We start from the raw sequence: 24,890 nt of genomic DNA on the forward strand, positions 1-24,890 counted from the left end.
CCTGGCACCAGCTACGCCAACAGAGGGTGCCAAGGGGCAGCTGGGGACGGATAATCCCGGTTGGAGGCATCACCGAAATGGGGCCGGGCCGGGATCGGGGCCGGGCCGGGCCATGAGGCCGCGCCGGGCGAGTCCAGCCGGGCGTCCCCGGGCAGCGCCCGGAGCCCTCCGGGCCGGCAGGAGGCGCTGTCGCGGCCCGGCCCGGCCCTTCCGGCAGCGCTGGCTGCGGGCAGTGGCGGCGGTGAGGGGATGCGGCCCCGGGCGGCGGCCGCGCTGCTCTGCGCGCTGTGCTGCGCCCTGGCGCGGGGCTCCGAGGACATCGTCGTGGGCTGCGGCGGCTTCGTCAAGTCCGACGTGGAGATCAACTACTCCCTGATCGAGGTGGGCGCCGCCGCCCCGCCTGCCGCCGGCCCCGGCTGCCTGCCGGGCGTGCCGAGCGCTGCCGCCCGGGCCGCGGTCACAGGTGGCGGTGGAGCTGCGGCTCTTCACCCTGGCACTCTGCAGCCTGCTTGCCATAAACCGTGTCCTGCTGCCCCCTGGCACGGCTGCTGCTGCTGCTGTGTTACAGCACTGGCTTAGAAAGTGCCTGGTTCTAGCGCTCCTCGCCTTTTAAAAAAATAGCTTTGTGTCTGTTTTGTTTGTTTCTTTTAGATTAAGTTATATACAAAACATGGTACTCTGAAATACCAGACAGACTGTGCTCCGAACAATGGGTATTTCATGATTCCCCTCTATGACAAGGTAAGACACAAATACCTGCGCTGTCCCCTCTGTGCTGGAGGCAGCAGCTGCCTCCACCTCGATCTGAGCAACACTAAATCTCAGAGCAACACTCCCCATGAAACATTGGAATCAGGACATCACTTAGTTTGGTTTGGATCAAAGTTGTAACTGTTTCTTTTAGTAAAGCAACGACTTCATTTCCCAGTGCTAATTATGATTATGAAGAGAAAAACAGTGCTAATTATGAAGAGAAAAACTGTGGCTGCAGTGTTGCATTTTTGCTGTTTATTGGAATGACTGCAGCATTGGGAGCCTGAATTCCTGACAGCAGCTGTGTGCTGTAGCTGTACAAATACTGCACAAAAAGTACAGGCTCCTACAGAGTACAGATAAAGCTTTCAGATTTTTTTACCTGTGGAAATAAATGTATATGAGAAAGTGTTTTGGTATGACTGAATTGAAAATAACCTGAATGGTTAATTGCACATATTAAAAATGTTTTAAGGAAATAATGATCCAGGAAACTCAGAATGTGTGAGTAATTTGATGTCTACTTAGACTGGAAAGGTGTTTACATTCAAATTAAATTAAATGCAAGCTACTCTTAGATTGTCAAGATGTTTTGCTCTTTTAAGGAGCTAATTAACTTAGGGTTCAGAAGTAGAAACACAAAATGGTTTGGGTTGGAAGGCACCTTTAAAGGTCACCTAGTCCAGCCACCAAATAATTTCTTCCCTTCCCAATCTAAGAATGTAACATACTTTCTGACTCTGGTGATTTCATTCTTAGGCCTTTGAGCCTTTCCAGGGATGAACTTCAGGATATATGTGGCAGAACACATGTGGTGCTCTCTGATACAAAGAGGATCTCTATATTGATCAATACCCTTTTGGATCAGAGCTTTTAAAACGATTGGAATTTTCTTATCCCGTGTTTGGGCAGAACGGTTGAGTACGACCCAGTGGAAATACCAAAGGCTGATTTAGAGCCCATCTGTTGGGGCAGGTGGAGGTAGATTTGAACACTTTCTAGCACTGAGCTGCTTGACTGTGAGCCAGGTTTGTGCTGGAAGCAGGATAAACATGGTGATACTTAATTTCTGCTCTTGGCTGGACGTGAGCCCAGCATCCCAGCCTGTCTGGCTAGATATGGCTGCTGCTTTGAACAGAGAGTCATGAGCAGGAGGAAAGGAGAATGGTGGATATTGGTACACTTGAGTCTTGTGTTCCTCTCTGCAGCATGATGCTTGTGTTATGACATTCTTTCTCATCTGTTAGCTAAATTTAGATCAATAAAGACAGTTCTTGCTTTTTATTTTTTAGGGGGATTTCATTCTTAAAATTGAGCCTCCCCTAGGGTGGAGTTTTGGTAAGTGGTTGTGTGTCTTCTTACAATAGGACACTGTGTCTGCACTGTGGGACTTATCTCTAACTTGCAGCTGGCAGGGAAAATGGAGTACTTTTCCAAACCTATAAACTATAGTGCATGGTTTAATAACTGACATGTACTTACTGTACCAGGGGGAAGTGAAGCTGGGTGGTAGACACCGACAAAGTAACCCTTGAACTGATTTGAAAGAATGTGGGCTTTTGACAAAAATGGCTGCAGTGGGAGGAGGGAAAGAGGATTTTCAGAATCAGGATTTGGGGGTGCTTTACCTTTGCTGAAGAAAGGCGTCCAGAGCAACGCTTGCCATGCTTGAATGAATACATTTCTGTGGCAATTGTGTAAAGCTGAAGCAGAGTTTCTTTGTGGTTGCTCTCTCACTAACTATCATGCTGTTTCATGGTTCTTCTCTTCCAGAACCAACCAGTGTAGACATCCATGTGGATGGCATTAATGACATTTGCACAAAGGGAGGAGATATTAACTTTGTGTTCACAGGATTTTCTGTGAACGGAAAGGTTAGACTCCTTTATCTATATTTATTCCACCTTATGCTAATTCAACCTTCATAAAAGCATTCAAATTCAGCTCTACACGTTATTTTCATTCATTTATACTTCTGTTTCTTTTTATTTTGACAGGTTCTCAGCAAAGGTCAGACATTAGGTCCTGCTGGAGTTCAGGTTGTACTGAGAAATGCTGGCAGTGACATAAACATACAAGCAACTATTACACAGCCTGGAGGAAAGTGAGTGTGGGTGGTGCATACTTAATTCATCTGTTCATTTACACAAGATCCTTTCAATTTTGCCATACTGACTGGGACTGTAAGAGTTCTGAAGTATTTTTTCTAATATATAAATAGAATCTGAATGGTTTTTCTGTGAACAGATGTTCGTGGCTGTTTCTGAAGAGACATAATCCCTTTCTTGTCTTGCAGGTTTGCTTTCTTTAAAGTGCTTCCTGGCGAATATGAAATCTTTGCATCGCATCCTACCTGGATGTTGAAAGAGGTTAGAACCTACAGAAGTTCTGGTTTGCCCAGTTAGGATGGATCTGCTAGACCTTGTCTGCATCAGTTAGTGTGAGGAAGGGGCTTTGTGGGTGAACAGGGTTACTGCAGTTTTTCTACATCTAATTCAGGTAGTCAAGAAACTGCCTTGTACAGACCCAGTTTGGAGATGGTAAAGCCAACCAGGGAAGGAGTGGCAAATGAGCTTTTGCTTTCCATCTTCTGATCCTGTACACTTTGCAAGAATATTGTAGCTTAAATTCTTCTCCCAGACTGCTTTTTTGAGGAGCTTTGATATCCTGACCATTTCCTAAATCAGTGAAGCAGGAAAAACAATGTTTTAGAAAGTATCTTTGCTTTATTGTCTTAGTGTCTTGAGTAGCCTGGAGACCCTCTGAGTTCTGCTGCTTTGGCTTCTGTTCCTGTTGTTGATTATGCAGTCTCTGATTGTTCTTTAGGGGCTGTAAATGAGATTGATGCCTGCTTTTGATGTTTGTTTCTTTATTTCAGTCGAAGACAGTGGTGAGGGTGACAAGTTCCAATGCTTATGCTGCCAGCCCCCTGATTGTTGCAGGGTACAATGTCTCTGGGTCTGTGAGGAGTGATGGAGAACCCATGAAAGGGGTCATGTTTCTCCTTTTCTCTTCCTCAGTCTCTAAAGAGGTAATGGTTGATCAGTACCTTTTCAATATGAGTATGGCTATAAATAAGAAGAACCAAACAGTTTCTAGATTCATATTGCCCTGATACTCATCTATCCTTCACTGGCTTGTACAATCCTTTAAACTGTATTTTTGTGTTTGGTTCTTTTGTGTGATTTCTTTTTCTTTTTCCCCAACAAGGCCCTTGCAATCCAAAGTGACCTCCATGGAATTATTTCATAATTCATTGTACAGTAGCTGTAATTTGTCTTCAGCATGACATCTTTATTACTCTTTGCCCTTTTGATGGGAAGACAAAGTTCACAGCTTCTATTGCCACCTTACAAGTGCATTAAGAAATGAGTGTGAAACATTTGGTCATGTAGAGCTGAGCTCTGTTCTGCAATGTTAACCCTGTCCACAGAACTGAAGTCAGTTAAGACACTGGTTTAAGGTACAGTTTTGAGGATGTTGAATTTCCCAGTGTTCTGTCCTTGTTACCATAAAGTTGATTGTTTGCTGTTTTTTCCTGTTTTACCTATACATGAATTTTAAGTCATGTCATCAAACTTTGCCTCTAAAATAGTTTTATACTTCCCATCAGCCATTCACAGTTGAGTATTTTGAACTTTCCTGTATCCCTCTTCCCCACCTCCCAATTACTTTCTGTGTTCTTCTTTGAGACAAAATGTTGTATTGCATTTATTACTACAGGATGTGGTGGGCTGCAGTATTTCTCCTGTGGATGGGTTCCAGTCAAGAGATGAGTCTTTATCCTATTTGTGCAATGTTGTATCAAAAGAAGATGGATCTTTCAGCTTTCTTTCTCTGCCAAGTGGGAAATACACTGTGGTAAGTGACTAGAAATTAATTGCTTGTCTATTGAGTGGGTTGTTAACTTTCATTTTCTAAACCAGAGTGTGCTATTGCCACTTCCTCTCCTTTAAGCTGTTTCCTTTTTTTCCCATTCTCTTTCTTACATCTGGATGTCATGGGAGCATGTTCTCTGTGCCCTGCCTGGAGAGATGGTCCTGCATTCTCAGTCTGTGCTCTACAAACGGGATTCAGGCTTCTCTCATTCCTTTAATCCTTCTAGCAATCCTAGAGCCTCCTATCTGTAAGCTCTTGCACATCCAAGTATGCTGTATTCTGACTAGGGGGTTACTTTTCCATCTTTTCTGATAATTTCATGGTTTCCATCAGTCTTGAAATATTGCCCATATTTTTGTCTCCATGCCTCTGAGTAATTTTTTCCAGGAGGTTTGCAGCTCATTTGACCCTTGGTAGAGGTGTCTGATATTGGTAAGAACATGGAAAATGGTAGAGGAAAACCATTCTGTCATCACAGCTTAGGAGTCAAAGCCATGTGTCTTCTTTCAGATACCATTCTACAGGGGAGAGAGAATCACCTTTGATGTTGCTCCATCTAGGTTGGACTTCCTTGTAGAACATGACAGTTTACAGATCGAGGTAAGGCCTGCAGGGGGAACAGTCCTTTTATGCCGTTAATTCCTGTAAAAGCCTAACTGATTTTAGCAGAAAATAGCTGTATTTGGGAATACTTCTTTGTAAGAAGTTGAAAGCACTTGTTTATGCACAGCAGGTAGAAGACAGTTTCTCGTACTGTGCTGTGTTTCTATATTTTGGTCCTTTTACTAGGAAGAAACAAAATAGGGCAAATCTGTCTGCTGTGTTCACTTTCATGTCCGTGTTGCAAACAGGCAGTAGTCTTCCAGGTTGCCTACTTTCCTTGTGGAGATTGTCACATCTGTGGAGCAGGGCCTATAGGTTTTTCTGGTTTGCAGAGTGCCTTGTGTAATGGCATTATGATCTGTGACTGTGAGCTGTAGCAGTGCAGATAAATTGAGAATGTGTGTTTTGTGCTTAGTGGAACAGTATGCCTGGAGATCAGTTTGTACTTTCACAGTGATTATCCTGGTACATTTTTTTCCTAGAGCTGTAAATAAGTTTCCTTTATATGTGCATGGGGAGAAAACGACATTGATTGCTGTAGGTGTGTGTTTGCATTTCCTGAGTAAAGAATGATGTTAATTTTTTCCCATTTCAGCCTGTTTTCCATGTGATGGGTTTCTCTGTCACAGGCAGGGTGTTGAATGGTCCTGAAGGAGACGGAGTTGCTGATGCCACTGTGACTCTGAACAATCAGATTAAAGGTATGCAGTGCTCTTGATCTTTCTTGCTACAGGAAAGCCTTTATGAAACTCAAGTATAGGACTAGTCTATGATGTGGAATTAACCCTTCAGGATAATACACTGCTTTTGTTGTAATTTATATGAAATGTTAAAGTGGATTTCATGTAGTTGATGAATTTTGCAGTGTCTGGTTTAGATGAAAGCATTAAATGTTCATTTGTTTGGCAGTTGAAAATGTCTTAATTCCTTTCAACCATATGCCAGATTGTACTTTGAAATACAGAAATGAAGGTTCATTTAGTAAAAAAGCATAAAACTATTTGTTGCATAATATGAATTTAAAATGGCCTAAAGCAGTGCACATCCTGGATCTGTTGATACATAAGGTTAACATATGCTCTGGTTTTTAACTCTTGTTATTTGTTACAGTGAAGACAAAAGCTGATGGCTCTTTCCGCCTTGAGAACATAACAACAGGTACATACACAATTCATGCCAGGAAAGAACACCTGTTTTTTGATACTATTACTGTGAAGATTGCACCAAATACACCTCAGCTGGCAAACATCATTGCAACAGGGTAAGGACTGGTGTCAGGATGAAAATGCAACTTGATGTGTGGATGAGGCTGTGAAAACGGGTGATCCTTTACCATGCCATACCCAGACTTGTGTTGTCAGGAGCTAAATGTTGCTGAAGAAATTAAAGGTAAATAGAGCAGCATGAGTGCATGTTTTGTGCACAGCATTTTGCTCAATAATAGTTCAGCTTTAGAGCATCCTCTTAATAAGCTCTCCCTTGCAAGAAGACACTAAGGCATGGGTAAATTAAGAATTTTAGAATGGCATGTAAGCCAAGAAAGCAATAGAGAAGCTTTCTGCCACTTCACTCTTGCACAGAAGGAGGGTATCTGGAGTCACACAGCTGTCTGGTGCAGTGTTGTAACAAACCTCTGCATTTTACTGCTCACTCTCAAGGTCTTTGTTGCCTTACCTGAATTCTCTTTATTCTTGTTTGATGCCTTGACTGTGAGTCTAAGGCTGTGCAGTGGTGGGAGATACAGCATGAGCTGAGAAAGATGAAAGGGTCGTAATTCTGTGTCCAGGACTTCAGAGAAGGAAATAGTGGCAGTGTTCTGGAGAAGTGAAAACTTGGAATTTACTGAGTCAAATAGCAGTCAGCTTGTACAGACATAGCCAGCCAATTAGAAAAAACCCTGTGCACTGCTAAATGATGGGGTACAGTTTATTCAGTAGCTAGATATGTTGTGCTGTTAAAGGCAATAAACAAAACTTACCACCTTCTAATTTTTTGTCTTGTCTTGTGCTTTCACAAGGACCAAGGATGTGTTCCAGTGGATTACCTATCATATTTAAAGTTTTTGACACAAAACGTTTGAAACTATTTAAAACCTGAGGGGAGAAATCCATTGCCTGCTTAGCACAAAAAAGCAAAAAAAGAAAAAAGGCTTGAAGTGATTGGGTTGGTGGCAGGGAAGAGTGAAGCAAGTTGCTTGCAAATCCCTCTTTCAGGAGAAATCCTTTCCAATTCAGATGTTATTACCTCAACCTAGTGAGGTTTACTTTTTGAGGAAGTTCTAAAGCAAGTGTTTTTTTATGATCTTTGTCAAATCAAGATAGTTGTTCTGATGACTGGCTTTTATTTAACAGGTTCAGTGTGTGTGGCCACATCTCAGTTACTCGATTCCCTGACACAGTCAAACAGATCAGTAAATACAAAGTAACCATGATACCTGAAGACAAAGACAAAGCATCACCGGTTACAACAGAAACTGACTCTCATGGAACATTTTGTTTCAAGGCAAAATCGGGTACATACAATGTTCAGGTAAGAATGAGCTTTCATTTCTTCATTGTAGGACTCTCATGGTGTTTTAAAAGATTTTGAAATTTTGGAAAGCATGTTGGAGAGGCTGGTTTTGCTTTGCCTGGGATTTACAGTAGATTTCCATTTTCTAATTTCTGATAAATGCATTGAAGTCAGCAGAGTGGGTGTTTCTGGACTGGTGTCTGAAAGGTGATGATGATGCCTTGATTCATATACCTCTCATTACCTGTACAGGTAATTATTCCAGAGGCTGAGACCAGAGCAGGGTTGGCTTTGAAACCCAAAATGTTCCCTGTCACTGTTACTGACAGACCAGTGATGGATGTGACCTTCTCTCAGTTTTTGGCATCTGTCTCAGGGAAGATCTCTTGTTTAGGTAAGTCTATTGTGAAAGTGAAATGGCAATGGAATGGAGAACTTCAGCACTGCATGTGAGTGTTGTTGGCATCAAGACACTGTAGTTAGTCCCATCAGCAGGTAAGTAAATTGGCAGACATTGTGGCCTAGTAAGGTACCTTAACAAAGTTTGGAGTAAAGTTATGTACCTCCTTTTAATGCTTGCTAGGGATAAGCAAGCCTTCCTTCCTCAGAAGATGGGTGGGTTCTGGAAGGAAATGGTCCTGACTGCTACTGTACATCAATCAGAGAAATACTGGAGGTGAAAAAGAAGTTTACAAAAAAAAAAGGGAAAAGAGCAGTGCATGTAAAAACTGTAGGGTAGATGCTCAAGCTGTTGGCAGAAGCTTTCAACCTCTGTTCTCTTTCATAAGCTTTTGTTCTTTATTTTAGTCTAAAGTTCCTCTCTCCTGCTATTTTCCCTGATTACCCACTGCTTTTAGCAGGTGATGACTGGAGCCTGATTTTTACCCTTCCTTTTTCCTCTCTGAATCCTCCCTGCACTTCGTGTTCTGCCTCTCAGGTGTTTACTTGGCTCTTAAGTCTCTGCAGAGTGAGGTGAACCCAGGGATTTAATGTTGATCTCAGGTTTTTTCTTGCCATTAGATAAAAGAATATGATTAACAGTCCCAAAATCAAGTTTAACTGAAAACATCCTCTGCTGGGAGGGAGTAAGCATTTCAGTGTCAGTACCCGAGGTGTGGCTGTGGGTTTGGGGTGCAGCCTCACGTGCTGTGTTCCCTCCCAGATGCGTGCGGTGACCTGCTGGTGACGCTGCAGGCCGTGAGCCGCCAGGGGGAGAAGCGCAGCCTGCAGCTGGCCGGGAGCAGGGACTCGGTGCCCTTCACCTTCGAGGGCGTGCTCCCGGGCAAGTACAAAGGTAGGAGCAGGGGGGCTGCTTGGGGGGCACCTTGGTAGCTCAATTTGTGACCTAATCTGAGCACTTCTGTTATCATGGATACCTTTTGCAGCATGCCCAGCACAGTTGTGAAACTTGAGAGAATCTGGAAAAATACCTTACAACAGTGCCTCAGGTTTTCTTAATGTTGGATGTTTAACCCTGTGTCAGCCCAAAGGTTACTGCTCCCCTGAGTTTTAGGGACTGCGTGGCTGGTGTGGGGGAAGTGGGCTTTATCATGAACTAGCTCGTCCCAAGCTGAAGAACAAGGACACACTAATTCTCTAGTTCTGCTCCCAGAGTGCTGCTCCTAAGAACAATATGTATTTTGGCCAGCCTGCCTTGGCCTGTGGAAATAAGTTGTTTTCCAGGGAAAGGTGTAGACGGAGTATATAGATTGTGCTCTTTGTACAGGAGTGGGAACATCTTTCCACCAGGTTAAATTTGGGTTAGGTTGTGATGTCCTCTAGGCTGCTTTGCCTGTCACAATAGTAGTGCCCATTGAGGAGCCTTCCAGGGTGGCCAGGCTTCATTATTCCTTTTCATAGCACAGCTTTCCTGATAGATGTGTTGGGATCCTGGTGATGCTGCAGTGCTGAGAGCTAGGTCTGTTACTCTAGGCATTGTCGTGTATTTATCTTTGCAGATTAATGTCAGGGAAGCTAGAGAGACACACACGTCTCATATCACAAACCCTGCCCTTATTTACTCAGTTTTGCATTACTGAAATGCTTTGTGTGGTCTATATTCTAGTAAGCATTGTACATGAAGACTGGTGCTGGAAGAATAAGTCTTTGGAACTGGAAGTCTTGGAGGAAGATGTGTCAGGAGTAGAATTCAGGCAGACTGGATATATGCTGAGGTGTTCTCTTTCTCATGCAATCACACTGGTACGTAGGAAACAAATATTCCTGTATATTTTTAATGACCTTGTGAGGCCAGGCTGGATTATGCTTGGAATCAAGGCTTTCTCCTGTCTCTGGAAGGTCACAGAGCTTGGGAACATTGATGTTTAGTGTGCTTTAAGATTTGTCTTTTAACTTTGGTAAAATGGTCTTGTGATGTTAGGTGTTGCAAAAGCGATGGCATTGATGTATCTTTAGGCAGATACTGTTTTCATTTTGTTGTTTGGTAGCTGCTAATAGTGAATTATGCTGTGGCTTCACAGGAATTTTATCAGGATGGAAATGGACCAGAGAATGTTGGTGTTTATAACCTGTCCAAAGGAGTTAATAGATTCTGTCTTTCAAAGCCAGGTAACAGCTTTAAAATATTAGTTTAAAAAATGAAAAATAACCAGTTAGCTAATACTGCTGGGAACAAAAAAAATTTGTTGTGGTTTCTGAAAGGCATTGTTTTAATTACATCTGTATATAAATTATCTGTTCCAAGTTCATAGATTTCTCCATTTCTTCTGCTATTTAGTCCTTCACCAAATCTAGATTCCAGAAATAAAATGTTACTATTTTTTTTTTCTTGGTGATGGAAGTATTTCATCTTTGATGAATAAAGGTTGTTGAAATAATCTCATTCATATGGGTTCTGTTTGTCAGACACTTTAGATGTCTGTGTGAAAGGCAGTCAGATACTGAAAGGCAGTCAAATTTTGTAGTTATTTCTATACCTGTGCTCTAAAAGTTGACTTTTTCGGTGGTCATTCTTTGCCTTGCTGTTTGTAGGTGTGTATGAGGTGACCCCACGCTCCTGCCACCAGTTTGAACACGAGTATTACACCTATGACACGTAAGAGTGTGACTGTTCCTCACCTTACACCTACCAGCGTGATTCTCCATAAAACTTCCTTCTCCTGCTTGCTTTCAGCAGGACAGGGAAGCTCTACCAAGGTCTATCACATGTGTTCTCCTGCCCTTCCTATCTTAGAAGTAATAAAAATCAACCAATTATAGGGTTTAAAGATGCTTTAGTTAATTTAGATGGGTATTTTTGTCAGCTTTCTGTCTGTTTAATGTTGGGTTTGCCTTGTAACAGAGAAGAGTTATTTCAGTGAAAACTGTTGGTCACTTGCGAGAGCTGAAAGGCAAAAGACAGGATAGTAAGATTGCTAAGAGGCCCTTGCCACTATTGCATGTCACTGCTGCCATGACTCTGGTGGTGGGATTCTGCTCACCCCATTTTTTTGCAAGCTGAATAAATGTTCACCCTTATTGCAAGTAAGCAGTGCTGATCTTCTTTGCTTAGTCCAGTTTAATTAGTTATTTATAGATTATGGTCTAGAGTTTAATGACACTTCGACATATGAAATCAATCAAATCAACTTTAGCTTGAGAGGAAGCAGAAGGCACAAAGGATGGAATTGCTTTGGGGCTCGAGTTAGGGAATGCTCCCTTTCCAAAAGATGACCATCCCAGCACTACAGCTTTGTTGTGTAATTTCTGTGTTATCTTTTATAAAGCATTTCAATCTCAGGGGTGAGACACAGACCCTGCTAAATAAGATTTGTTTATTTGGGAAAGGGACCTTGAATTCATGTCTTTGTTCCTTTGATTTGCAGGTCCTCTCCCAGTATCCTGACACTCACTGCAGTTCGCCACCATGTCCTTGGCACAATTGTAACTGATAAACTGATGGATGTGACTGTTACCATTAAGTAAGGACAAAGAAATCGTGGGGCTATAAAAGGTGGAGGAAAAAGACATTTCTCTTATAAAGCTTTACTCCAGTTTTAGTGCTGCAGTGGCTACTTTCTAAGGGGATGGCATCCTAGCCTAGGCTGCAAGAGGTTTTTAATGCTAAGATGTGCTTTGAGTTCTTAGGAGAGAGATAAATCCAGCCTCATTTTGAGCATTTTCTCATCATTTGAAGTTGCCCCTCCCTACTTTTGTGACTTGGTAAAAATGAATGATTTTCTGAGTTTTTATATACTTCAATGAACTGATGTTTCAGAATTCAGAGGGTATTGTTTTAGCATAGGTCTGAGCTCTTTAAGACACTGGCATATAATTTTTCCCTTTTTTCTTTCCTCACAATGAGAATCTGCTGCTTTAGAGCATTGTAGCTGGTGTGAGGAGGGTTATAAAAGGAAAAACATGCAGAGTGATTGCACACTAATGCACCAATTTATGTTTAGCTGAACAGACAGCTCACTAGGGAGCACTGATTTGTGAACAGCTTTAATTGTATGAGGTGCCAAATCTGCCTGAAAGTGTTTGATAATGATGAGTGTTTTATTGATACTCTGCTGGTGTCTACTTGTTCTAGACTATGGCCTCTCAAACTTTTTTGAGTGCAGAAAACATCTTTTCAGAGAACATTGCCTGCAGAGCATTGCCTCGAGTTCTCCAAGATTAATGACCCTATCACTGCAACTGCTGGGCAACTCCAGCAGCTGGAAAAGAGACACTGAGACAGCAGAGAGCCATTGGGATTTTAAAAACAATTTAGTGAGGAGATGAATATTGTACCCACCTTCTCAGCTTGTTGGGTTTTTGGAGATTATTGGCTAGTGCTTTGAAGGCAGCTTAGTTGCCACAGGTGTCTCTGATCAATCCTGCCTCAAGGTTTTCAGCTGAAGTCCAATTTGTGAAGTGCCATCAATATAAAGGGAACAACTCTGGGTTAAAAAGCAAACCATGTGTTTTTACAAGTCTGTGTACCAGATCCATGGGTGTGACCCCTTAACTTTCAGTTAACAAAAAACCTCAAACAACCTCAACCAAAAGCAAAGCTGATTCTCATCAGTTCTTGATAATGGCTTGGTATGTTTTAAAAATAATACTGTAGTAATGTATTATGAGTATCTTGAGACTGTGTGTGCCTGTACAAATTTTTAATAGGCTTTCAGACAAAAAAAAAAAATTACATGTTTCTGTATTGTGTCTGGACTGCCGAGAAAGAATATAAAGCCTTAATGAAACTTAGTGTGATAGTGACTATGTCTCTTAAAAAGACAGACTAGAATATAGGTGAACACTGAAGCAGGAGACAGAATTATCCTGGTAATCTAAAATGGCTGTAGGAAAAGCGATTGTGATAATTTCAGTGCAGTCCTCGCTGAGAATTCAGACTGTTGGAGAAGAGATAGATGATAAGATACAAAGGATGATTGGAGTCTAGAAGAAAATGCTAGAAAAGAGAAGGATGCAAGATCAGGGAGAGTGAAATAAAGTGCATTGTTCTGAGCTAATTCTAAGAACTTGGTTGAATTTATGTAGCAGTCTATTCAGTGGACAGTGACAAGATAGCTGGGTAGTTCAAATGAATAGGGCAGATAGGTGAGAACTCAGAGCTCTTCCTGGGAATTTCTGGCTCTTGGAAGTATTTATGTGTGATAGAAGTTATTTCTCCTTGTATTCTCTGCTCCTGAGAGGTAAGGTTCTGAGACAAAAGTTCCTACTTCTGAAAAAAAAAAGCAAGCTTAGCAGTCTTCTTATTTATTTTGTACTTTCTGTATTAAGCTTGGTCTCAGGTTTGACATTCCAGCCTTTCTCTTCAGTTCAGGTCTTTGTTAAAGGTACTCTTGCAAACTGATCCTTTTGCCTAAACATTTACCACTCCTGTGCTCTTACCAGAATAAAAAGGGCAGTTAAATAGGTATGGGTTTAAAAAATATCCTGAGACTTGTCTGTGGTGGTGTAAAGGCAGTAATTAACAGATACAAGCTTTTGTCTCTGTAGGAAAGGAGATGATTTTGTTTTTTCTCCATATTTTCAGGTCATCCATTGACAGTGAACCTGCCTTAGTTTTGGGGCCCCTGAAGTCTGTTCAGGAGCTCCGTCGGGAGCAGCAGCTGGCAGAAATCGAGAGCCGCCGGCAGGAGAGAGAAAAGAAGGGTCAGGAGGAGGAAGGAACAAAGCCACCAGTGCAAGAAATGGTGGAGGAGCTCCAAGGACCATTCTTATATGAATTTTCATACTGGGCAAGGTAATACCAAGCTCCAGTAATGGACAAGCTGTATTCTTTGTACTGTTGTGTGGTGTTTCTGTCAAACAGAACAGTGATAAAACTCCAGGTAGGACAGAGCTGCTGGCTGGGTGCCTTTGGTGACTCTGAACTACAAGAAAACTTAGTAGCACATAGTAAGAATTTTGCTTAAGTTGTTGTTACTTTTTTCTTGGAGTATTTAGATTCATTCTTGCGCTCTGCTCTACATGAGAGCTGCTAATTTGATTTTCTTTTAATTATATCTTACTTGTGTTTTACAGGTCTGGAGAGAAAATTACTGTTACACCATCATCAAAAGAGCTGCTCTTCTACCCACCTTATGTGGAAGCAGTTGTTAGTGGAGGTAAATATGAATAATCTGTTGTTTGAAAGGATTGGGTTTTTATAGTTGAAGTGTATCTGTGTAGATAAACATATGAATAACTTGAAAGATAATGTTAGGGAAGTTTCAGTTGCAGCTATTTCTTTGGGCCAATTTAATTACGGAATTTGGAAGTTATTTGATAGAGGATGCAAGTAGAGTTTTCATCAGCAGAATTCTTCCAAGTGCTGAAAAACCACCTAGCACGAGAGGAAGGCTGGGTTTCTGGGTACCACACCAGATTCTCAGAATTGTTCATAGTACTGTCACCTAGAAAAAGAGTTGTGCAAAAACAAGGTTTCTATTTTGAATTTGTTACTAAATTCAAGTTTTTCTTAAAGTTTTTTTTTTTTTTCCTAGATTACAGTAATAAAAATATTCACCAAAAAAAAAAAGATAAACTTCAAAATTGTCAGGGTTATCATCAGTTATTGATGCTGCTTGTTAGGTCAGTGTCCATCTTGTCCTCAGGTTCTTAAGTTAATATATTTTGTTTGAAATCACAAGGAAATGTTAAGTGCCTCTTTTCATGTGACTCTGTTTGCATGTTCTAAATGCATTTGAGGGAGGGAAATAAAATTTTGCTTAATGTCATTGAACATGATATATACTAAGCTGAATTTGAACTCAAATGTGGCCAAAGCTCAGTGTAATCTGCCTAGAAGGGAGTTTCATTGCCATTGTTTCCATGTGGCTGCAGTGTATGTAAGAGACCTCCAACCACTTCAGAAATCTGTAGGGTTTTTTGGGGATGTGCTTATAGCTTTGAAATGTAGTTACTCATTTTGGTACTGTTCAGATGTTGTAAGATGTGTTGAGAGGCCATGAAATTGTGTGGATTGATCTCTTGTTCTAAGATAAAAGGCCGCCTGCTGATCACTTTGGAAGTAGTTAAACTCCTGTTGTAAGCCAGAGTGTCAAGTGTATTTTTGACCTTTTTCTTTGTCTTAAATCCCCTTCACAATGACCAAGAGAGTTGTCCTGGGAAGCTGATAGAGATTCATGGAAAAGCAGGCTTATTTCTGGAAGGGCGAATTCATCCTGAATTGGAAGGTGTTGAGATTGTCATTAGTGAGAAGGGAGCAACTTCTGCACTTATCACGGTTTTCACTGATGACAAAGGCACTTACAGGTAATGAGCAGATTGGTTTTGAACCTTTGGATTCTTTAGTTAAAAAGCAGTGGTTACTTGACAATGTGATATCCAAGTGTTCTTCTTGAAACAAGTTCTGTTCTCCTTTTATTTGAAGTGTTGGGCCACTCCACAGTGACTTGGAATACACAATCACTGCTCAGAAGGAAGGTTTTGTTTTGACTGCTGTAGAAGGAACAGTTGGAGACTTCAAAGCTTTTGCTCTTGCTGGGGTGACATTTGAGGTAATGTTCTGAACATTTGGAGTTCTAAATGAATAGTGTGTGCAGTTGGAGCTGGACAGGCAACAAGTTAATCCATGTCTTCCAAAGACAAATGGGTGTGGGATTTTGGGATAATTTATTATTATTTGGATAATAATTTTTGTCATGAAGAAGCAAATCTCAGTGGATGAGCTCAGTTGTAGACCATGACTTGCCATGCAGAAGATACTCAGCAAGGTTTATAGAGTCCAAAAGACTGGCTTTATTTGCTTTTGTAGAGTTGGACCACTCTGTTTTAACGAGCTTTATCCCTCAAAGTGTAGGTGTAGTCTGGTCCAGCTAGTGCTTGGTTCCAGTGTTTGGGGTGCTTTGTTCTGGCCTCCCTGTGTGTTCTATGGAGTGGTAGAGAATGGCTGCTGTAGTGGCACATGGTGTGCCATGGGCTGTGATTGCCCAGGGCTTGGGAGCAGAGGGTTCTGCAGCCCTGTGGTCTGGCAGGAGGGGCAGTACAGATGTGGTTAGTTCTGCTCACAGCTGAGTGCTCAGAGCCAGCCCACCTGTGCACTCTGCAAGGGGCTTTTCAACTGAACCCTTCTCCATAAAGAAGCCCTCACTTACACTTAAAATTACTGTTTTTTCAAAAACAGATCAAATCAGAGGATGACCAGGCTCTTGCTGGAGTTCTCTTGTCTCTCAGTGGAGGGGTGTTTCGGTCCAACCTCCTCACACAGGATGATGGCATGCTGACATTTTCCAATCTGGTAAGTTGAAATGATTCTTCAGAGCGTGCCTGTGTGAGGGGCTCTTTTACGTTGCCCTCCCAAAGAGGCTCTCTGGGTGGCAGGTGTCCTTTGAAACCCTAACCTGCAATGAGAGATGCAGGTCCCTGAGAATAAACAGCACTTAAAATCGTAGCAAGTGAAAGATGTGAAATCTAACATGGCAAGAGGTTTCTCCCCAACAGGTCGTAGATGATGTTGATTGATCTCAGTTACTAATTTGCAGTCTGTAAACATGAAACAAGCCAATTTGTTGGTAATCATTGGAGAGTCTTTAGGGGGAAGGAAATCTAATTACATTATTGATCTATATGTGTGTAGACATGCTTGAATAGTTTCTTTGCAGACATCCTTCTTTTGTGGTCACTTTCCTGTCCTTGAGGTCTTGTGGTAAGGTTTTAGGGCTTTAGTTTCCTTTCTCTCTTAACACTTTGTCACCAGGTGGAATTCCATCAGTTTATTGTCCAATGTGCTCCCTGTTTTTCACTGCTCACATTTTGTGACAGGTTTAACCTGTGGTTGGAACAGAGGACTTCAGCTCTTGAGAGAGCTCTTGCAAAGCATATTTGTTTGGAGTTGGTGAGTTTTTGCATCACTATGAGTAAACAGCTTGTTTTGTGCCTCTTTGCAGAGCCCAGGGCAATATTACTTTAAACCCATGATGAAAGAATTTCGCTTTGAACCATCATCACAAATGATTGAAGTGCAGGAAGGACAAAATCTCAAAATCCAGATAACTGGTTACAGAACAGCTTACAGGTCAGTGGAGCTGGAATCCATAGAAAATGCTATGGGCTGTATCAGGACGTGTTGTGCCAAATGTCTTTCCTCCCAGCACACCTCTGTTCTTGCAGGTTTGGAGGAGACTTTTCAAGTCTCAGTTTAACTTAATTATGTTGTGTTATAAGTACTTTTTTTGGCCTTTTTTCGTGGTTGTGGATATATAGCTAAGCCCAAATGGCAGAGCTAGAGAAAGAACAATGGCTATGAAAGCACTGTCTCAGTGGCACTGGAAGTGGTTTGTGCTGCCTCCAGTGGGAGAGGAGAGGACTGTTCTAGGTATGGTAGACCAATTCAGATACCTGACTTCGGGATCCTTGCTTTCCTTACCCTCAGGGGTAAGAAAGAACTGCTGTTGATGGAGTCTACGAAACTTGTATTCTTAAAGTTGTGTTCTGAACTGCAGCAAATTCTGATGATTTAAACTGTTTTGCACACACATTATAAATACCCCTTTTCTTCTTCCTGCTACGGTAAATACATTAAGTACTTTTTCCATCAGTTATAACACTAAAATATCTTTAAAATACGCATTTAAAGAGCATCTGCATATCTGTAGCAACTGTTCTCTTTACACCTCCAGCTGTTATGGCACAGTTTCCTCTTTAAATGGAGAGCCTGAGCAGGGAGTCTCAGTGGAAGCTGTGGGACAGAAGGATTGCAGCATCTATGGAGAGGACACAATAACTGATGAAGAGGGCAAATTCAGGCTCCGTGGCCTTCGGGTAAGGAGTAGGAGGCTCTGTCATTTCCTTGTCTGTCAGTGTGACAATGGAGCAGTGAAATGGGTTCTGTTCAGTAGCCACTGGTTTCTGTTTTCCCATCATGTTTGCTAACTCAGACTCCCTTGAGTCTCTTTGTGTGAAGAAACACAATCAAGTAGTGAACACTGAGCCTGAGAAAAGAGGAAAAGAGAAGTTTGTGGTGTAAGTCTGTGAACTTGCTGGCAGCATACTGTGCTGGTGTCCACAAGCACTGAGCAGTTGGTGTGGCAGGAGACAATCCCCTGGTCGGTGCTTGGGTGACCAGCAGGGAATTTTCATAGGCAAAAGAATTTGGGGAAGTGTTTAGTTTCTCCTGTGAGAAGATACCAACAGCCTATTTTTAGCAGGATATTGGGTGTGTGTGTGATGTTGGTTGCACAGCATGTATGTGAAGTAAGCTGTTCTTCAGGGAGTGGGGAAGCTGAATTTATGGCACCATTATGGAAGGAATCAACAATTTCCTGAAGTACAAGGCAATGTTTGATCAGGTTTTAATCCTGTGTTTTCCTTCATCACAGCAGATGATTTCTTTTAGCACTGTGATGCAACAAACTAATGAAAGTTCTATATAACCTTTCCTTATTTTCTGACACTAAACACTCCTAATAGTGTTATTGAGCTGAATTTTCTGTTTGATTAAGGAAAACTTCAACTGCATAGAGTTAAATCTGTTTGAGTGGTGTATCTTAAATGGAGTGTTAGAAAATTCTCTTCACTGCTCTCTAAAATTAAAATATGTATTATTCAGTGTTGGGATTTATCATCTGAATATTGCTTTCAGCCTGGCTGTGTGTATCATGTCCAACTCAAAGCTGAAGGCAATGATCACATTGAAAGAGCTTTACCACAGCATCGGGCAATTGAGGTAATTTTTCTCTTTTTTTGTAGCACCACTTAAATATGAAATGGGTCTGTCTAGGCATTCTGTCTGTTCTGTCAGCAGCAATGTAGTGAAGGCATTCTGTTTAGACAAGTGCTTTTCAGCAAGTTAGCTCCCTAAAAGCAGGCCCCATATTGTGTGTCAGCACCATAGCTCAAAACTGAAGTGAGATAAAGCCCAAACAGTAAACAAGTGAAAAGGATTCTTTTCACAGTCATGAAAGCTCTTTATCCAGAAACAAGAGAATAAATGTATGGAACACCTTTCAACATTTCTCTATGATGTGGAACAAAGCAGTGGTAGGTAGCTTGAGGATGTTATAAATTGTCATATTGTCCTGCAGTTGTATTTAGTTATGGACAGAGAGATATTGTTATGTTTTATTGGGTCCAAATCATGCAGTCTTGATGTAAGTGAAATTGTAATTTGGACTAGCACTTTTATCTTTATAAAATGTAGTAATAACTTTGCATTGAAAACTGGTGGAATCTTCTTAAATATTCCACGTTAATCAACTGTATAAACATCTCTCTGCATCTCTCAGCACAAGTACAAAATACTGAGACCAGTGTTCTGAGATCAGGCAGTCCTATGGATGTACCTCAACCTTTTCTAGTATAGTTTGTGCTTTTGAGACTTGCATTTTTAGTTTAGCTTAATGTCATGAGTCTCATGCTGATAATGCCCAAGTCTGCAATTGCAAGCTGTGCACTCTGGAGACCAGGGACTTGAAGTGAGAAAGCTTTTGAACTTCCGTGTGGTTATTATAGAACAAAATCCACTTTTATTTAAAATGATCAGCAATGTTTGTGTTGTGTTAACAGTTGTGTTGCTGTCCTTTGTTAACTGTTCCTCTGTTGGTAGAAACCTGAGTGTGTTTTCTGTTGCAGGTTGGGAACAGTGACATTGATGACGTTAATATTATAGCGTTCCGGCAAATTAATCAATTTGATTTAAGTGGAAATGTAATTACAGCTTCTGAATATCTCTCCACATTATGTGTAAGTTCAAGCCTTTCATCTTTGTCAAGTGTATTTGGTACTGCTTTCGCAATGATTTTTTTTTGCAGGGTCACTGGAGTTCAGTAGCCAGAGCACACATTTAATTCAAATTAGAACTAATAGTTTAATGAAGGTGAATTTGAATTCCAGATAGAATGAAGATTGCAGTGTTCCTGATTTTTTGCTTTAACATTTCCATTTTTCATGGGAATATGTTTAATAAATACCTTCTCTGGTTGGCCTGTACATTTTGGGATATACTTCCCTGATTAGGGATGCTTCGTCTGTAGGGGCATCAAAACAGCAAGGGTGAAATGAGTACTTTGTATCAGAGAACTGCATTAATTCCTGAAACACCTGAAAATTTTGACCTGTATGTCAAAACCTGATGCTATGTGAATGCAGTGATACCATGAGACATGTGAATTTAAAAGTACATTATAATAGACAGTATGAGACAAATAGGAAAACTGAAATTTTCAAAATTCAGAACACTGTACTGTGATCTGAAAAAGCTTGCTAACACCTCTGATCCCTTTGGCTTAGGGTGCAAATGCTGGAAGTCTCTGCAAGAGGTGTTAGTGGGATAGGAGTTACAGTATCATTTCTCAGGTTTAAAAGCTCCATAAAATGTTACCTAGCAATATAAATGCAGTGCTTAGATTTCTTTCACACTAGTTTGCTATGCATCTCACTTGCCAAGATCTCATTGCTAAGCTGTTGGGTTTTTTGGGAGACATCCAAAGGATGCAACACTCAGAGCAGGTGTGAAGGGAAAATGTGTCACCTTACCGAAGAGCACCTGAGCTTGTGTCCCATCTTCCTGGGGAAATTTAAACCCTTGCAGTTCAGCCTAAGCCAATAGGAATTGATGTTAAAATTTGATTATTGGAAGTTATCCAAGCCTGTGTCGTCTTCATATTAGGTGTGGTGTTGTGTTGCATGTACTGCATGTGAGCTGTTGATGGGTGCATGTCATCACCCTGGCCTCCAATGCAGACATTCTTTTCTCTGAAAGCTCTGCTAAGACTGGTTGCAGACACAAGTGAGAAAAGTTTTGTGATCCACAGCACAGGCTGCTTTTCATACACCAGCTATGTGAAAATGTCAGACAGCAGCCGTTCCTAAATTTTTTCAAGTTCTATAAAAAGACTCTTTTGTGACTTTTCACATCCCAGATTAGAACCTTTCCAAGTGTTCTTACTCGACAACTTTCTGTTTATAAAAACACATGATGAATTTTGAAATGCTTTTGTCCCTGAAAATGTGGGATGTCTGAAATATCTATTGTGGTGCAGGCTTGCAAATGCCTTGTTTGTGCTTCTTCCTTCACTTACAGGTGAAGCTGTACAAAAGTGAAAATCTTGACAACCCAATTCATACAGTCAACTTAGGCCTATCTCTGTTTTTTCATTTCCCACCACTACTCCGAGATGGAGAGGTAAGAATATTGCTGGAAAATTAGCTTAATTTTTTTTTCCCTAAGGACACTGAAGTGTAATTTGTGGTGTGCCTGCAGAACTGTATTCATGCTGCACTAACCAGTGTCTTGGAAGATTTGAAGCCTGTTTAACTGACCTTTGCCTTTAAAAGTGATTTTGTCTCGGACTGCTCCTGATGCTGTAGCCTGAGTGTATTTTTTACCCACAGAATTATGTGGTGCTCCTGGATTCTACATTGTCCAAATCACAGTATGACTACACCCTGCCTCAAGTTTCTTTCACTGCCATTGGATATCACAAACACATTACACTGGTCTTCAGTCCCACTGTAAGTACTAATATTTTCATGTTCCAATGTCCACCTTGGGAGCAGTATTTGGTGTTGTAACCTGCATGTATTTTGTGCTCTTGGACAAGCTTTCTATTAGTGTAAATATAAAGAGGTTTATGAGTGGCATTAATTTAGATTTGCTGTGTGTTCAGTTGCCAGTGGAACAGGAGGAAGACACGAAACAGCAGTAGGAAATGAAGGGTGCAGATGTGCCTGAAAGGTTCTGTGCTGGCATGGCTGCTATTGTGGGGTCACAGAGGTGTGGGCAGCATAGGACAGGTAAACCAAAGCACACCAGGCTGACTGTCAGTGGAGACTGATGATCCATGAATTGGCTTTACAAAGCAGCATACCTCAGGAAGGGGTAATATATGAGTGGCTGATCCAGAGGGTGGCTTTGAAGTGGAAAGTAAAGTAAATCCTAGAACAGCATTTGGAAGGAAGTCAGATGAGAAGGGCTGGTTGTGCTTTGTGATCCTATTGCTGATGTTTCTTAGAGCTGAGGGATTTCACAGTCAGCTGTTAAACTAAAATCCATGATCTGCACTGTTTCCAGAGAAAGCTGCCTGAGCAAGACATTGCCCAAGGGTCCTACATCGCGTTACCGCTGACGCTGCTCCTGCTGCTGGCTGGTTACAACCACGACAAGGTGGGTCAGGGATGCTTCTGCTCCTGCCCAAGTATTACTGTCCTGTCAATAGATATGTTGCACTATGCTCAGTGAGGGTTTGTTATCCAGAGAGAGGTGCAGTCACAGTCCCCTTATGTGATATTAGAAAAGCCACAATGTAGCCATGTTTTTGGACAATTATCTTCCTTTAAAAAAACTTGGTGTGAAGGTGAGTTCCTGTGCTGTGGCTGAATTTTGGTTTCTCATTTGATTGCTCTGAGAAAAAAAAAAAACAATACAGCATCATTAAAATTCAGATAACCAGACTCAGTGATAATAGGAATGAAAATAATTGTTTTATTGGCTTCAGGCACTATCAGACTGGAAAAAGTCTTGCAAGTCTTCAGGTCTGGTCTCTTTAGCTTTATACCCTCCCTAGTTCAAAAGCTCTCAAGAGGAATACAAATACCTGCTATACAAGCCCCCTGTCTTCGTTATCAAGCTGTGCTCTTCTAGTCTTTTCTGATATGACTGGATTTCTGTTTTACCAAAAAGAGAAATGAAATTTGTCTGTTCAGTTTGATTTCCTCTCAAACAATTACTTTAGATTTTGATTATCTGAAATTCCCAGAAGTTTGGTTTGATTCCTCCCCAAGATTTGCTGCCATATTCTGATGTCTTTGTAGATGTGCCATTGATGCAATAGAGTCTGGTAGGGGCTACATGTCTGGAGAACCATACCATTCAGACCTTACATACCATTGTAACCACAACTTGCTTCCCTTTTTTTTTTTCCCAGCTGATTCCCTTACTGCTGCAGCTGACAGCTCGGCTGCAAGGGGTCCGTGCTCTTGGGCAGGCAGGCTCTGACACTGGGGGCTCAGAGGATGCAAAGAGACAAACGAAGAAACAGAAGACGAGACGGACGTGAGCTGAAAGGAAGGACTGGGTGAAGTGGTGCTCGGTCAAACTGGAGCCTGAGGAGGCAGAGCCACTAAAGCACATTTTTGTTGAATTTGCAGACTTGACATTTTCTGGTTTTGCTACATAAGCACCATTTGTCACATTAGCTCCATTTTGGTTGTAAATTTTCTATGGAGTCTATAGATTTCCCTGTTGTAAAGTGATTAAATGAATGCCTCTGCTGTCACTGTGAGTGCATCTCATACTTGAAGACAGTTAATACCTTTTTTTTTTCTTTTCATTGGAACAGGTCATGCTGTCCTTATTGATGATTTATAAAAGCAGTGGTAATAGATAATACTTTATTTCAATTTCAGTCTCTGGATTCTGGAATTATTTTTCCTTAGTTTTTGAAATACTCACTTTACAGAAGCAGCACACAGGGATTCTACTAAATCAGTGTTGCTTGAAACAGAATTTTAGGGGACATAGCTGGACTGATGAATTATGTCATTGTCACTTCCAACTCAGCAGCTTGATTGAAGAGTCTGTCTGATTTCAGTTCTTGTCCAGTGTTTATGTTGTCTTTGATTAAGTTTTTGCCCAATGAAGACAAATTCTCGATGTCAAGTAAGGTTAGTTGTTAATATCAGATAAGTTCTGATGTTCCTACTGCAAAAGCAGTGTTTCAGTTTTAGTTTCCTGTCCACTGCAATCTCTTTAGACCTCCAGTATTCCTGAGGTGGCTCCAGCTGGCTGCACTACTCTTGCCAAAGCTGCACTGTTTCCAAAGCTGTACTGTGTGTACTGTGTTCTCTGTGTTACCATTCACCCATGGTGGTCACATCTCCTGCTCAGGCCATGCTCAGCCTTTTTCCCAAGTAATGATTGATTTTTTTTTTTTTTTTTTTTTTTTTTTTTTTTTTTTTTTTTTTTTTTTTACCTTTTGGGCTTTTTAACTCTAAGGAATGTGAGGTTTTTTTTTTTTAACTTTCCAATGTGTACAGTCCCAGTAATGTAGTCTGTAATAAATAACCTGTTCCTTACAGCTTCTCTTTTGATTCCTGCTTGAAGTAGGTAGTTGGACATACACAGTTTAAATGTTAATGGGGCTTTTTATTGACAAATACTATAAAGGTTAACAGAGCATTTGAAGATGCACAGAAATGCTTACAAATATTGCAAAGACATTGGTACTGCCAGTAAGTGGCAATGTTTCTCTTTTGCAGTACTTGAAATAAAAGTCCCCTTACATTTAAATGTTTAAGCTTACAAACCCTGCCATTCTTAGAAATTTGGATGCTGAAGGTTTTACTCTGTTCTTTTTTGCACTTTGTAAGAGTTTGGGCTTAAATAATTAATACTTCATTTGGTGATGATTCTATCTCTCAGAGGGAAATTTTGTCAGGACCATAACAAGAATGTAGAATGTTGAAAAAGCATTATGTATAGAGCTTGAGATGAAGCTCTAATAAATTATCATGCTCTACTTAAAGACTTTGAATTTCATATTGCTGTGATGAAATATACGGGGAAAAGACAAAGTGTTCTAAGACTTATGATAAATTGTACGTTTTCAGTACATTTTTATTTTGAGCTGGTGAATGTTAAGAAAGTTATTGCTACTTTGGGGAATGTATGAGGAAGAAATGCACATATCCGTGTGCCTCAAAGGAGTTTCAGGTATTCTGATCTCTGAACTGTGAGACTGACTGATGACTGA

The 24,890-nt window shown here is 41.1% G+C and overlaps 1 protein-coding gene across 1 annotated transcript; it reads left to right on the forward strand.

Moving 5' to 3' along the window:
* The first annotated feature begins 226 nt into the window (after nt 1-226).
* On the forward strand, nt 227-24,546 carry LOC128815333 (nodal modulator 1). The gene is made up of 31 exons (XM_053992003.1): nt 227-381; nt 652-741; nt 2,046-2,091; nt 2,527-2,627; nt 2,751-2,857; nt 3,050-3,122; nt 3,632-3,784; nt 4,477-4,614; nt 5,143-5,232; nt 5,831-5,936; nt 6,346-6,496; nt 7,587-7,764; nt 7,999-8,140; nt 8,909-9,040; nt 9,812-9,948; nt 10,227-10,314; nt 10,738-10,801; nt 11,571-11,666; nt 13,730-13,939; nt 14,221-14,303; nt 15,294-15,453; nt 15,572-15,698; nt 16,325-16,438; nt 17,088-17,215; nt 17,820-17,961; nt 18,782-18,865; nt 19,771-19,881; nt 21,221-21,322; nt 21,532-21,651; nt 22,211-22,303; nt 23,064-24,546. The coding sequence occupies exons 1-31, from the start codon at nt 250-252 to the stop codon at nt 23,193-23,195; spliced, it is 3,630 nt and encodes a 1,209-aa protein (XP_053847978.1). The 5' UTR covers nt 227-249; the 3' UTR covers nt 23,196-24,546.
* Nucleotides 24,547-24,890: the final 344 nt, after the last annotated feature.

This window comes from Vidua macroura, chromosome 16 (assembly GCF_024509145.1).
Source record: "Vidua macroura isolate BioBank_ID:100142 chromosome 16, ASM2450914v1, whole genome shotgun sequence".
Taxonomy (NCBI): Eukaryota; Metazoa; Chordata; class Aves; order Passeriformes; family Viduidae; genus Vidua; species Vidua macroura.